General features: G+C 40.8%; 3 protein-coding genes across 13 annotated transcripts in view; all 3 read right to left on the bottom strand.

Moving 5' to 3' along the window:
• scap (SREBF chaperone) overlaps positions 1 to 6,889 on the bottom strand; it is a 36,881-nt gene extending 29,992 nt beyond the window's left edge. The window contains exons 1-2 of one of the 9 annotated variants that reach the window (XM_020615519.1): positions 6,728 to 6,889; positions 1,746 to 1,970 (exon numbers count right to left, since the gene is read on the bottom strand). In XM_020615519.1, the coding sequence (XP_020471175.1) occupies positions 1,746 to 1,867 (122 nt within the window). In that variant the 5' untranslated portion in view covers positions 1,868 to 1,970; positions 6,728 to 6,889. Of the gene's footprint in view, positions 1 to 1,745; positions 1,971 to 2,077; positions 2,143 to 3,587; positions 3,701 to 4,814; positions 4,937 to 6,226; positions 6,243 to 6,727 lie in introns of those variants that run through there. The other 8 variants (XM_020615517.1, XM_020615521.1, XM_020615524.1 and 5 more) reach the window with 8 other exon arrangements.
• A 60-nt stretch (positions 6,890 to 6,949) lies between these two features.
• On the bottom strand, positions 6,950 to 11,180 carry elp6 (elongator acetyltransferase complex subunit 6). 3 transcript variants are annotated; one of them, XM_020615527.1, is made up of 7 exons: positions 10,992 to 11,180; positions 10,277 to 10,355; positions 9,715 to 9,785; positions 9,282 to 9,406; positions 8,716 to 8,935; positions 8,389 to 8,550; positions 6,950 to 7,678 (listed from the first exon to the last, which is right to left on the bottom strand). In XM_020615527.1, exons 1-7 carry the CDS (start codon positions 10,998 to 11,000, stop codon positions 7,553 to 7,555), a joined length of 792 nt encoding a protein of 263 aa, XP_020471183.1. In that variant the 5' UTR covers positions 11,001 to 11,180; the 3' UTR covers positions 6,950 to 7,552. The 3 variants fall into 3 exon arrangements, with proteins under 3 accessions (XP_020471183.1, XP_020471182.1, XP_020471181.1); XM_020615526.1 differs by having other exon boundaries at positions 10,542 to 11,177; XM_020615525.1 differs by lacking the exons at positions 10,277 to 10,355; positions 10,992 to 11,180 and adding an exon at positions 9,868 to 9,980.
• Positions 11,181 to 12,725: 1,545 nt separating this feature from the next.
• Positions 12,726 to 14,048, bottom strand: part of LOC109968951 (SWI/SNF complex subunit SMARCC1-like) — a 103,173-nt gene continuing 101,850 nt past the window's right edge. The window contains 2 exon segments of the mRNA XM_020615553.1: positions 12,726 to 12,857; positions 12,992 to 13,124. Coding sequence (XP_020471209.1) covers positions 12,726 to 12,857; positions 12,992 to 13,124 — 265 coding nt within the window.

Genomic DNA, 14,048 nt, shown 5'->3' with positions numbered 1-14,048 from the left:
GTCTGAGATCAAATCTTTGCTATTTCAGTACTATTTCTGTATGTATTAACTGCATGTGAGCGTCTTTGTTTCCAAAACTGAGGAGCAGCTGAGAAAGCCGAGTCCAAGGCATTAACAACCTCCTCATGTATGGTTACTGGGTTCTCTTGTAAAAATATTAGTTATAACCCAATTTTTAAAAAAAAAAAGTGCTTGTCAGTTTGATAGAACCCTCCCCCCCTTCTCTCCAAGGTCACTGTAACTTCACAAAGACCTCTTTTGTGCTGTGACAGCCCCCTCCTGACAGGCAGATGGAGGGACAGGCCTCCCATTCTCACAGGGCTATTTTCTCACAGCCCTCTGCTCTAGTCCTGCCTGTAGCATCCCCGTTGTCATGCTCTTTTCTTTTGCTTCACCTCGGGTGGTGGTCAGTTGACCATTTGGTCAACGCCCATGCTGTAAGGTGCTACAACGACAGTGCACAGTAGGTGCATGTGTGTGTTCAGACTGCTAAGACTGTGTTACAGTGCTTTTCCTGAAGAGGCCGCATCAACTCTCTGACCTTTCTTCTGACTGGTGATTTAGCAAGAGTACATGTGTCTGTGTGTTGAGTGAATGTTTGTCAGCGGGGGGGGCTGTTATGTGTTTGCAGATGGCCAGTTACTTGTCTCCTCTGTCCCATTACTTTCTCTACAATTCAGTCTGCCTGCATTGGATTACAAGATCACTTTTCCCTCGTGTTTTAATGAAGAAGCAGGCACCATTCAGAGGTCTACAGTCATATATCCATCCAAACACCATCACTGCTGTCACCAAAGAAAATCTACCTTTCGGGTATCAAATGCTGGCCGGTTTTATTATAGGCTTGAAAAACAGCTGTAAAGCTTAGAGTCACAGCAGGTACACAGGGTTGCAAGTTCTCCTAGAAAAGAACAAATTTAAACAACATGCTGTCTAAACACAATTGTTTACTTGTTCCCAACAGCCACAGTGAAAGAGGGGAAACATCAATAGTGCTTAAACGTTGGTATAATAGTAACCTCATAAGGTTGCACTCATCTGCACAAGGGTAAAGTGCAACAGATAAACCCGAAGTGAAACTGTAACTTCAGGATTATGTTCCAAAAATTAAGAAAACCTTCTTCAAAGTCCCACTGACATTTGTAACTATGATAACAACAGAAAATATAGCCTTGCAGCTGAGGCCTTCTCAACAGTATGTTGCATGGCTTGCTTCATACTTTCAATGAGAAATGTGCTTGTTTTTATCAGTCTTTAACAAACGCCACCTCGCACAAGCTTTACATGCTCACAGGCCAAACATCACAGCTCGATACAAGAGGGGAGTCCATGAATGAATCGAGTCGTCACAGTTACTTACAGGACTGAAAGCTGTAGATGTCTGTAGACAGCAGACATTAAACTAGAAAGTTTAAATAATAGGTGAAAGGTTTGGCCGAGCTATACAGACATACTATACATACATACAGACTATTTTTCGTTCATGCCAGCAGTAGATTTTTACATGCCCATGAGTATCTGTTTGTTCAAAACAACAAGGTTTCAACTTTATATAACAAGTTTTGTTGCTAACTAACAAATAGTGAGTTTGCAAAGTTCAAATAAAGCCCCATCACTGCATGAAGCTGATGCGAATGATGGACTGTTTCAGAGACATACCCTGTCAGGCATCATTGGACACAGCAATTCTACTAATGCTGCAAAGCATAGTAACTTAGCATAACATTCCAGACAGAGACGCATACCAGCAAGTGAGGATGCTGACAGAGGTGAAGAGGATGATGGGTACTGGGTAGGAGGCACATAGCAGCCCATGGCGGTAGAAGGCCGCTGAGATCCTCTCCCTCAGCCGCTCACGCAGCGTCATCCTGGTTGGTAGGGTCAACTCCCGGCCATTGTAAAGCAGTGGCCGGCTGAGAACGGTGCACCGCGGGGCATCCAGGGATCTGTTGGAGGAGGAGGAGGAGAACCTGAATAAAAAAAAAATACATCTTTCAAGCCCTTTTTCAAGCAAAAATACCATTTTCATGTTTTCAGAGTCATTATGAAGTCTTTAAACAGTTTTAGTCCAACTAACCGTTCATAAACAAAAGTATTAAAACAGGCAAGTACAAAAACCTCACTTCTGAGAAGCTGCACCCAGTACATTTGGCATTTCAAATAAAAACATATGTGAAAACTAAACTGTAGTCCAAGGCTTCATACTGTAAATATCCTTCTTGTATCCAAACTAGGTATGTGCTGTGGTACATCACCACAGACACACTCAAACACAACACCCAGCTCTTACAAGGCTGCTCTGTCCTGAACACATAATTTGTTACATACTCCTCTCATACGGGGGTCACATGGTAGACAGCACTTAAACACACAGCTCATTCAGAAGTGAAAAAGGTTTGGATACATTCCCCACTGTGGAAAACATGCAACTCCGCCTGAGCAGCGGCACTGAATCAAACTGATGTATGTCTCATTGATCGCACCTAGCTAAAAAAGTAAACAGCCACCAGGCTCCATGATAACAGGCTTTTGTTATAGGACAGTGGGTAAATTCCACTTCCATTCAGGTTAAAAAAAAAAACTCAAAGGGAAAAGGTGGCCAAGGTAGAAGACAGTAGTATTTATTATTTACACAGCTATAAAGTCATTAAACCAAATGGTAAAAGTAGATACATTTTAGAACAGGACACTCTGAACAATATTGACCACACTTGGCCTTCATTACTGATTTTGTGGCTGCAGCCTAAGAATGCATGTTATTTTTTCCAGGGCCCCAGATTTGTTCAAATCGCTTGTTTTATCTGATCATCAGTCATTTATGATAAAGAAAACCATCAAACATTCACCCTTTTGAAGATGGAATTGGTAAATGAGTGGCAGTGTTGTTGGAAAAAACATTGACGAATATGTTTTTTTGATCAACTAGTTAATAAACTGCCTTAATGTTTCAGCTCGAATCAGTTTCACAATGTTAAGAATATTACTCAGGTGTTCACAAAAATCACATATAAATCAATATTTCTTACTATTGTAATTACAATATGCATCAAACTCAAGCAAAATACAATTGTTAAAATCATTCATTTGGACTATGTTCATATTGACCCAATAAATTTACAGAGATAAGCAATAACTGCCTCTGCGTGACTGAACGCTGATTTAATGTCAACACAAGTGGAGGAAATCTTTGCTTTTGGGGTGGATCACCCCACTTCAAACAGACTCATCTGTCAGTTTCCGGTACCTACTAAATCTCCTGTTGACTTCTCTGCCCAATCTCAGCTCTCGTCTGTTTACTTATCAGGAAAGATCAGTGCTGCTTATCAGTGTTTGTAGTTACACAATGCTCTATTACAATGTTGAACTGGCTGCCATAGCACATGCACACACACCTATTTTGAATTTGTATAGCAGCTCATTCTCCAAATCCTTACAAACTCTCTTTTGATTCAGCTTCTCACATAGTATCCATAGGCAGCACCATATTATTTATTAACCATGTCAAAACACAATAACCAAGCTCTGTCACATTATCCGTTACCACGCTGCAACCATCATACAAGTCTTGCATGGTTCTGAGACCCTACCTTCTAATGGCAGACCAGGTTACCGCTCTGGTTTGAGGCTGTTTATGTCCCCTAAAAGCAGCAGCACTGGATTTTTTGAGCTTGAGCAATGACTTGTGGTTAACATTATGCTCCCTTCTTGATTCAGGCAGAGTTTGTGACTGCTCGGCCCGTCCCCCAAGGAGGAACGGAAATATTCCCTGGGAGGAATTTGCCTCAGGAGTCCCTTGATCTGATGCTTTAAATACATTATACAGTAAACACAGCAACGTCCTGACAAGTTCACACAATGAGTTCTGCAAAGGTTAAAAGAGGACTCTGAAGCAAAGCCTTTCTGTTCTCTGATTTGAAGGCAGGTTGACTCTCAGCCAGGCTCTGGTCCTGCTCAATGGCTTGCAAGGGAAAACTTTCAGTGAATGCCTCCATCTCTCAACTACCTGTCCAGTTCACTGCGCATTAACCTCTAGAGTCCTGAGCTTTGGTTTCATATGCATTTTTGGTCCTCATATGAGGACGCAGGGACTCTAGAGGTTAAAGCAAGGCCAGATTTGGCCATGGCCATGAACTAATCCAGAGTTGAGCTGTTCGGAAATTCAACATGCAGGGCTCAGAGCCTATGGCTACTCCCACTGCTTCTCTCTTCCTCTGTTCACATCTTACATTGTAGCACACTGACACATTCACATGGCAAGTCTGAGTGATATTTTAAAGCTAAAACTTCATAACAATGAACAATAGGCACAGGCCTTCAGCCACTTTGGCAGGTGACCAGCGATTGTAGCTGGTATATCCCCACAAAAACCATCCAGTCTTCAGGTTTTCCAAAACAATGCCCAGGGAATAAAATGACATTTTACTTAAACCCAACAAACCACAAATAAATCTTCATGACAACGTCAAAAACATTTCAACTAACAAACACACTGCTTTTGTGCGTACGTGCTAGGCAACAATCAGTCTAACAATGAACAGCTTATATGCCTCCTACATAAAAACCCAGCACACTAAAGTGCAAAAACACAGCTAAATGACTGTTTCACACTGAAAGTGCAAATTCAACTAGGGAGATCGCTGTAGGTCTCAGCAGCTTAAGAATGTGGCTTGCATATTAAGGCAGATTTAATAAGTCGCATACTGTGTGCAACAAAATGGCTGAGTTTATAGATGACCTTTAAAAAACGGTTTAAAACTAAGACAGTTCACTCAGAACAACCCTACACTGAAATGAGAGAAAGAACACGAGCTTACCTCTTTTCAATACTTCTTAAAATGCCCAGTTTGAAGGTCTCTCCAGGGTTTACACACTCCAAAGGCATCATCATCAACTTTCAGTATCAATGCATTTACACTCCTCATCTACGTGTAAACATGAATTACTGCAAGTCAAAAGCTATACCAGTGTCCACATACATTCCAGGGAGATTTATGCTGAGTCCACTCTCCATAGCACGCCTGCGGCATCAACACTCGGTACAATAGTGGCATAATGTGGAAGCTTGCTCCTCTGATCAGTGAAACCCATCAGCCCTGTTGTAAATATAGAGACAAGCTGGATGTGGATGATGCCAGCCTTTTATAACCAGGGCTGATGATGAAAAAGGGAAACATCCTGTCAATCAGTAACCACGATGTTATGCCAATGGTGGAAAGAGAAAGGAAATTACAACATACTGAATCTTGATATTTTTAAATAATTATATCTGCAGGTTCTCATGCCCATATCATTAAAAGAATGACACTCGGTAAAGTTTTAGAAGTTATCTTTTTCCAACACATGTACCTGCCTTTACAATTTAGAGCAGCACATTAAAATAGCCAAAATATTGAAAATGCAACTCACAAGACAATAACCACCTGCTGGGATACTGGAGATGATGCAACCGTGTCGCAACATCACCTGCCAGGAACAAGCTAGCGCAGCGGCCCCCACAATAGGGGCCAGGGAACTCTAACATTAGGGGTCCCAGACAAGGTTCTAGGATAGTCCTCAAATAAATTAAGTGTAGTTTTACTTTTATAAACGTTTTTTGCGAGATTAAAAAGTGGAACACGCGAACTTAAGGTTACAAAGCATGAGTATCATTAATAATGGCAGATGTACCCATTGGCAGACATTCAGTATGTTTACATCATTTAGCACAAAACATCAATAAACCAAAAGCCAGATCGACATGAAAAGGCGTATAAACATTGGTAAATAACACAAACATGCCATTTGCCTTGAGTGGGGTAATGTGTTTTCATAACTGAATCCCTTCCAGGGACCTGCAGGAAACCTGCTGTCAAGTTGCTAATGAAAACAGCTAGCTAACGTTACCTGCTCCTTTCAGGGTATTTCCAACTTTTATTATCCAACACTTATTTTAAGATCGTTTTGTATCAGTTGGAATTATCGTAAGCACTAACAACCACATAAGGATCTTATGTAAACACAATTAATGAGCTGAAGAAGTTAAACCAAATAAGCCCTCTAATTGTTAGCTTGCTAACGTTAGCTACCTGAGTGTGTGAGATCTTTCGCATAAAACAGTCCACTTTAACCACAGCACTTCAAAAACCACAAGACCAGATTTATGCAATACACAATTTCTTATGTTCAAGGCCAAAACTTCTTAAACATACATGCTCAAGTATAAGTCACACCCAAATGATTTAATTACCTCTTCAGTAACTTGTGATAGTACCAAGCTAAGAGATGATATTACTAGCAAGCGATTAACGCTAGCTAACATAGATCCTCAGTGAACACGGTTCACAACCAAAAAATATATTTTACAAATTACATAGAAAAGCAAAAATTGGGTAATACATGTCTTGAAAGGCTAGTTTGTTGGTACCAAAACCTGACTAACAACGCGAAATTGGTAACTAATAGCTCTACACATATCAAATTAACGCTAAATTTGGCTTGTTTGGCACAGTGACTAACAACGTTAAGAGGTACCTTGTACATCTAACAAGATGTACTGATCATATCTGATTTTACAAAACGAAACTGGTGAGTGTGGGCTCGGTAACTGCAACTTGCTGACCATAACAACGCTCGGCAGCTAACATTATGGCGTAATTAGACAACTGAACATCTCTTATGATTTCTACAACCACAAAGCTAATGCTAACGGCTGTATATAGAAGGTTTTAGCTCAACAATTCACACTTACCTTGACAAACTTCACAGATCCCCAAATGCCGCTGTTGCTCAGATCCTCCTGGGTAAACTCAGCCAGCAACCAGAGTAACTTTAGTATTCCTTTGTTTTGAAAATCTGCCTAAGAGTAACTTGCATGACTTCAATCTGACGCTAACACGCAGAAACGACGTTTCAGCTCCACTGGTTGTCAAATCCCAGAGACCTCTCCACTTCGACCTCTCACCCAACACAACCAGCGAGGACCGAGCGACCCCTACTGTTGGCACCGACGATAAACACATTTCCCACTGTTTCTATTATTAGAACATCTGGTTACCTTGCAGCTCTATAAAGCCGAAACACGATTCTTGGTGAAAATAATCATCTTATTTACTCAAGAAGTATTTCCTTGGGCAAATAAACATTTATCATTGTGCATTATTTGTTTCTTCACTTTATCAACCAGTCCACTGTCCATATTGTGTTCACTAAACATAAATGTCTGCATGCAAAACACACCGTCAATATACAAAAAATAATTAATCCACGCAACCAATACAGACAATAGTAGGCTACAAGTCTGTAGTCAACAGTTCAGCGGACCAGCCTGATAACCAGAATGAAGGGCCGTTTTGTTTTCACTTTTATTTGAAATGTTGAAAAAAAAAATCTGACAAATTGGCAACAACTCAGTGATTCAGCTGGCAGGATGACAGTGTCCTTCTTCTGCACAGTATAAGGTCCAGACCAGGTTGTTGACACTGGAAACCACCAGTATCGTCTGGTGATATTAAAATATAAGAGTCAGTGTCACATATGAGAGACAAAAGGCTAAGAAAGACATGGAAAGGTTCAACTAGAGAACAGCGCTGGATGTCCCACGAGCAAAGAAGGAGGCTCCTTTATCATGGACCTTGTACTGAAATAGTTTCTTCTGTGTGTGCTGCCCATCACCTTGTCTCCTCCTCCAACACACTTCCACCTGAAAACAACAAACATTTCATTTTTTTTATGTTTGTTTCAATATCTTATTTAAATGCAAGCTTTTCTTCACCTCCTGCCACGTTTAATGTACAATCATTTTTGTACTACTGTCATGTCATTCAGTTAGCAATACTTCTTTCATCAAAATTTTGCCAAATGAAGTTGCCCCATCACAGTTAGATCGATGTTATTAAATCATTTTCAGTTATCATCATTTGAGAAACATTGAAATGCATTTTATTTAATATAGCTGAAATGATTAGACAGTTCATTGATTAGTCAATCAACGGATAATTAGTCTGTAGCAGAGATGTCATACAAGGCCACCGGGAGTAACTTGAGGTTCAGCGTTTTGACGTGAACTGGAGAAGCAGGGGATCGAGCGGCCAAAGCGGTGATTAGGGGATAACCCACTTAAATTCCTGAACCACAGCTGCCCCATGTTAATAAACAAAACCAGTACTTTGTCAGCTTCAGCTTTGGTGGTCTGACATTTTGGAGACCAAAAGATTAATCTAGAAAACAATCAGTACTGAAAATAATCATTAGTCGTGTTCTCAAGTCTAGTATTCATGTATGCAAGGATACCTGCAAGTTTTATGTTGAAGAAATTCCAATGGATCTTTATAGTATAGCACATCTGTGTAGTGCTGGAAATGTATCAGAATAAAAAAAACACCATAGGAGCACAGGGACACAAGCACACACCTGTCCATGTATGTCCCTACAGTAGCCAGTTGGGAGACCCTGTACATGAAGAGTAAGGCTACACTGGTGAGTCAGGCCCCTATGGAGCCTCTCTGAGCCTTCATCATCTCCGTCATCCGCTTCTTCTTCCCCATCACAGCGCGTCAGCATCACCATGTTCCCCTGCACTCACAGTCAAAGCGACTCATTTTTATGAGAACTGTTCAGTAGTTATCCTGTTTGTCCTAACACACTTACTGAATATACTGCAAGTCAGTGCTCGTTAGTTAATACATGTTAGGAAGACATACAGTTTGTATTGAAAGGATGTTTTAAGACAAGACTGACCTGTAGCTGAGAGCAGACTGTGGCTCGGCAGTAGTGGCTGAAGTCCAGCACGGTTCCAACGGTCACGCCCAAACTCAGCAGTACACTGAGGTCATCCACCAGCAGCACCGGGGGTCCCCACTCCTCTGCCCCATCTGCCCCTTTCTCCCCACCGCCAGAGCTGCTGCTTACAGTGCAACGGACAAACTCGTACAAACTCCGCAGGCCGACAGAAGGATCCCTGAAGATTGAGCCATGAGTGAGATGGAGATAGTGACAGACAGGCAGGCAGGAAAGATGTCAGACCGCAAAAAAAGCATTGCATTTTTTACTAAAGGATTTACTACAGAGGTGTAAAAGTCTAGAAATGTGGGGGAACAAAATTGCATTTTGTATGAGGAAAACTTAAAAAAAACAAACTCAGGAATAGTATACAAATTGTTAGATTAGTAATACAACCATTACACTGACAGACAATGATAAAATATAAATGTGCACAGGTAAAACAAAAACAAATGTGTTAATGAAACAATGTGGAAAAAACATAACATAATAAGAAAGAAAAGAAATTCTTTTAATTTATTTACCTGAGGAAGTCAATGGCCTGACTTTTTGTGTTGGATTCTTGTGAAATCAAAACCGACAGCGACTCCTTCAGTCCCTCAAAGAAAATCAGCTGACCTTTCTCCTTTGCCTGTACTAGACTTACACCCTGAGAACACATACACACAGATTTACAGAGATACATTTCCTGCCATTATTTAGTGTGTACACACCCAAATAAAGACATACTATAACAGCCAGGTGCTAAAACGTATTGTTTTTTCATGACAATGTCAGACCTACTGCCAATTATCAAAGTATCAGAATCACATAAATTGTTTTAACACATTATTTTTTTTAGGATTTTTATTCAGTTATAATCAGAACGGAGTTAAATTACATATAAGAAATATTTTACTTCCTATAGTAAACTGTATGCATACTGAAACACAGCGTGACATGTCAGTGGAGACTTACCAGCCTCTGACCAACTGCATTGTAGTGACTGAAGGACTGCACCAAGCCCAGAAAACACACTTTGCAGCGCGCTGAAACAGAAATAAAGGACATAAGCTGTTTTTGACTTGCCCTTATTTAAATATATGTATCAGGGATGTGTTTGCTGAGTACAATTCCTGGCAGGTGTCTCAGATCTGCAGAGACTGGTCAGGTAGTGGTGCCAAGGGTTCAGGCTAAACATGGTGAAGTAACTTTTATCCATTATGCTGCTCACACCTGGACCCAGCACCCCCTTAGAACAGAGATTTGACATAACCCCCAACCATTTTAAAACCATTTTATATTATTTTCCAATGACTTTAATTGTCTTTTATTTGAACATTTTAGTTATCTTTTTTTAATTAGTATTTCCTTTTCTTCTACTATTTTACCGTGCATAATGTTTTTATGTATGTAACGTTATGGATTATGTAAAGTACTATGAATTGCCTCAGTGTGTGAAAACGTGCCAGCGTTATATAAATACATTTTCTTTGCCTTGCCTTATTTTGAGAACACGCTGACGGGTGTTACAACTCACCTCGTAGGTAAAAGGATAGGAAGTGGTGCATGAGGAAAGAGGCATCACTCTGCCTGTCTGAGACCAAGATAAACTCTCCCTGTTGGTTTGGACATGGTTACAAACATGGCATTAGAAAATAAGGATGTAAAATTTGCTCGCTACATAGCAGCTCAAGTTTGCTGCACATACAGGAACTCAGACATACTGACGTTAGGATCAATGACATGTAACTGGTACATCCCATATCACTTTGCCTAAAATAAAAAATGTAAAAAATTATTACCTGCGTGAAACTGTCAGGGGTGGTGTTCAGGATACTGTTGAGTTCTGTATACATAGCTAACCTTACCAGCAATTGTAAATAAGATAAACTAAACAACTTCTAAGCGAGAGGAAATAATGTTACAAAATATGAGTTATTGCATAAGTAACCCTAAAGGACTGTCTTATGAATTCAGGGGTTAAAAGTAACGTCAGTAATTCTACTTGGAACAAAAAAACAAAAGCTTGGAAGCGTTTTCTCTGCTAGCTGCTGTGCTAATAACAAGTAGCATGCTCCCAACGAAGAGTAACAATTATACAGGAACTCTTTCTCTGCACCCAATTTATGGTGGTGGAAAAGACCTTTCGAAAACGGACAACCTTTAGCAGCGGCTTAGTACTGCATATAATCTTGCGCTCCAAAAATAATTCGCATGAATTTTACTCAACTATGTACGACAAAAAATCTTACGCTCTTCATGAGTATTTGTTAGTGAAACAACAACATCAGATCTGTGACAAAATTGTCTCCACGGTGACAGGCATCGAAACAGACGATCTTTACCAGCCCTTGGCACCTTCTTCGTTGTATTTCAATCCTTATTGAGCTGCAGACACTGCCCTCTGCAGGTAGAACTGTGTTAGTGACTCACAGTAGCGACAGGGCACACCAGTAGTAGGAGGCAGCATGGTGGTGGAAGTTATGCTCGCACTCCTTATCACTGTTCCACTATAATTCAGATTTTTCTTTAAATTTACACAGTTTTTCATCCAAACATAGCTCAAGAGAGACTGACAGCCCCAAAAGGGCATTTTTTTATATATTGTAATTTTATATTTAGAGTGATATACCATTTTTTGCAAGCATCACCTCTTTGCAAGTTATTTCATATATTCTTTGAGTTTAACCTTTTCAAATTTAACAAAGGAATATTTGCCAGAGGATAGTTGGGAATCATCAACCAACCAACAGTTCTACAGAGGAATCATGGAGTCTGTTCTCTGCACCTCCATCACTGTCTGGTTTGGCTCAGCAACCAAACAGGACAAGTACAGACTTCAGCGGACAGTCAGGACTGCAGAAAAGGTCGCTGGTGTGAGCCTGCCCTCCATGGAGCACCTGTACACCTCACGGGTCAAAAGGAGGGCGGAGAGGATCACTGCAGACCCCTCACACCCTGGACACAATCTGTTTGAACTCCTCCCCTCTGGACGGCGTTACAGGTGCACCAAGACAACCAGGCACAGGGACAGTTTCATGTCTCTTCTTTTTATACACAAACATGATAATCTAGTTTTTACTTTCCAAGTGGCTTAAAACATACTTATCCAAAAATACTCAAACTCACATTTTTTTTCTGATGCGCTTATGTGGAATTTCTAGTTTCTGTTCCACAAATATCAGTGATGAGTATTATCAATATGCATATATTTTTCAAAGGTATAATACATAATATTGTAATCCATCATTCTCAGGGGTTATTCTGGCTTGTGTTAGTCATCCATTTTACACTTGTGGCTCATACAGAACAGTGAGATAAAACACTTGCAAAATGGGAGAAAATTAGCATCTGATAATTTCTTAGGATCAGCAGATGGCAGTGTGTAATTCCCCAGCATCTTTATATCATCAAGACTGTAAATCCATTAAATCTACACTTTAGTCTCAAACAGGGGAGACCTGCAGGTCACATGATAGAATATTTACATCTGTTTCTGTGGATCACATCACTTCACATCACATTTTGAGAGGAACCCATGCAAGTTTACATCTGTCACACCAAAATAGGGGGTGGCATGGTGGTGCAGTGGTTAGCACTGTTGCCTCACAGTAGGAAGGGTCTGCTGGGGCTCAAACCCGGTGCCTTTCTGTGTGGAGTTTGCATGTTCTCCCTGTGCCTGCATTCTCTCTGGGTACACCGCCTTCCTCCCATAGCCCAAAGACATACACCCGTAGGAGTGTGTGTGTGTGTGTGTGTGTGTGTGTGTGTGTGGGGTTGTTTGTCTCTAAGCATCAGCCCTGTGATAGACTGGCGACCTGTCCAGGTTGTACCCCCACATTATTCACTTTCCTTTCACCTCCATAATATGTTCCAGTTTTCTGTTTCAACATTGCCAAACTGTAGAAGCAAAAGTCCACTGAAATTTGTGTGAAATTTTTTTTTGAATAAGAGCATTTCCTGAATCCCAACCAATTGCTACCATTTCAAGATGAAAGCCAGGAACAGGAGCTATAAGAGGAGCAGTTCTTCAGAGAGTGTGCGGGCTGAGAATCCATGATGTCAATCACTGAAGCTCGCTGAGCATGGAGATTGGCAGCAAGTGAGTACTGATGGCTCTGCAGATAAAACAAGGAAGAGAAGGAGGACACAGAACATCTCCCAAATGCAGTATGTCGCCCGTTGCTCCACTGGAGCCGTTAACAGTTTTGGAACAGGGCCACCTGGGGACTCAGGGTTTGGACCTGGGCACCCTGTAGAGGTAGATGTCATAGTGGGCAACAAGAGCTCTGGAGGGTCTCAGCTTAGTCCTCTTGGCAAGGTGCAGCTCCAAGTCAATGGTCACCTTACAGTGCAGGAAGAAACTGGTTACTGGCATGTAAAAACTAAACAGTTAACACAGACATACATAAACACACAAGACACAAATCAATGCCCATTTTGCAACTGACTGAAAAACACTGCAGCGACAGAAAATGCTGTATTTTGTTGTGCCTCTGCCGTATATTGTGTTGCTATCAGCTTTTTATATAGACTGTTTTGCCTTGAGACCCATAATAGCCTATACAATGAGAATTACTTGTCTTCAGGTTTACTTGTGTCAGTTTAACTTGGTTAAACACGTTAACTTTTGTTAATTGAACAGTAAGGCAGAGACAAATGTTATTAGTTTAACCATTTTTTTGGCAATAAAAAATATAATTTAGTGCATGATGATGGTGCTAGTGGAAAAGTTAAGAAATAACCATCAACAGAAGACACTGTCTGGGAACCATGAATGTCTGGAAGATATTTTATGCCAATCCATTTAGTAGTTACAGTATGCTGACATATTTCAAAAAAGGGGGAAAATTTTAACCTGCCAGTGAGAGACGAGAAAAGGCAAGGGATCACAAAAGTCAGTAGCCTTTGTCAACCAAAGTTAAGAGGATATGAGGTCTGGGGCCATGAATATCTGCAGTGTCATAGCAATGGGCTGATGGCTGTTAGTGTGGCTAAAGCAGCACAGTAACTACGGACGAAGCCTGAGCAGTGTTAGCTGCCAACACCAAACTGGCAAAATATAGTATCAACCACAGAAACTTATATTTCATAAAGACAGAAAAAAACTATTCCAATAAAAATTTATTGACTGACAGGTGATAATTTCTTGGATGAGGGTGAAGAATCACCCACCTAAAGATGAAGACAGAACGGGTCACATCACTGCTAGCCATCTGAAGTCACCACCATCACACTGCCCTGCTGCCCAACCAGTCACTCATTCACATATAGTGCAGGATAGAGAAAGGGGGGGGGGGGGGGGGGTT

This window comes from Monopterus albus, unplaced genomic scaffold (assembly GCF_001952655.1).
Source record: "Monopterus albus unplaced genomic scaffold, M_albus_1.0 scaffold166.1, whole genome shotgun sequence".
NCBI classification, from domain to species: domain Eukaryota; kingdom Metazoa; phylum Chordata; class Actinopteri; order Synbranchiformes; family Synbranchidae; genus Monopterus; species Monopterus albus.
This window is presented reverse-complemented; position numbering and strand designations above follow the sequence as displayed.

Bases quoted from the DNA above. Each gene is read 5' to 3' on its own strand.
- elp6 (XM_020615526.1), bottom strand. From the start codon at position 10,595: ATGTATACAGAACTCAACAGTATCCTGAACACCACCCCTGACAGTTTC. The intron at 9,407-9,714 runs GTAAGTCTCCAC...ATGTGTTCTCAG, and splicing joins ATGCAGTTGGTCAGAGGCTG to GGTGTAAGTCTAGTACAGGC. The intron at 8,936-9,281 runs GTAAATAAATTA...CTCAATCTTCAG, and splicing joins CAGGCCATTGACTTCCTCAG to GGATCCTTCTGTCGGCCTGC.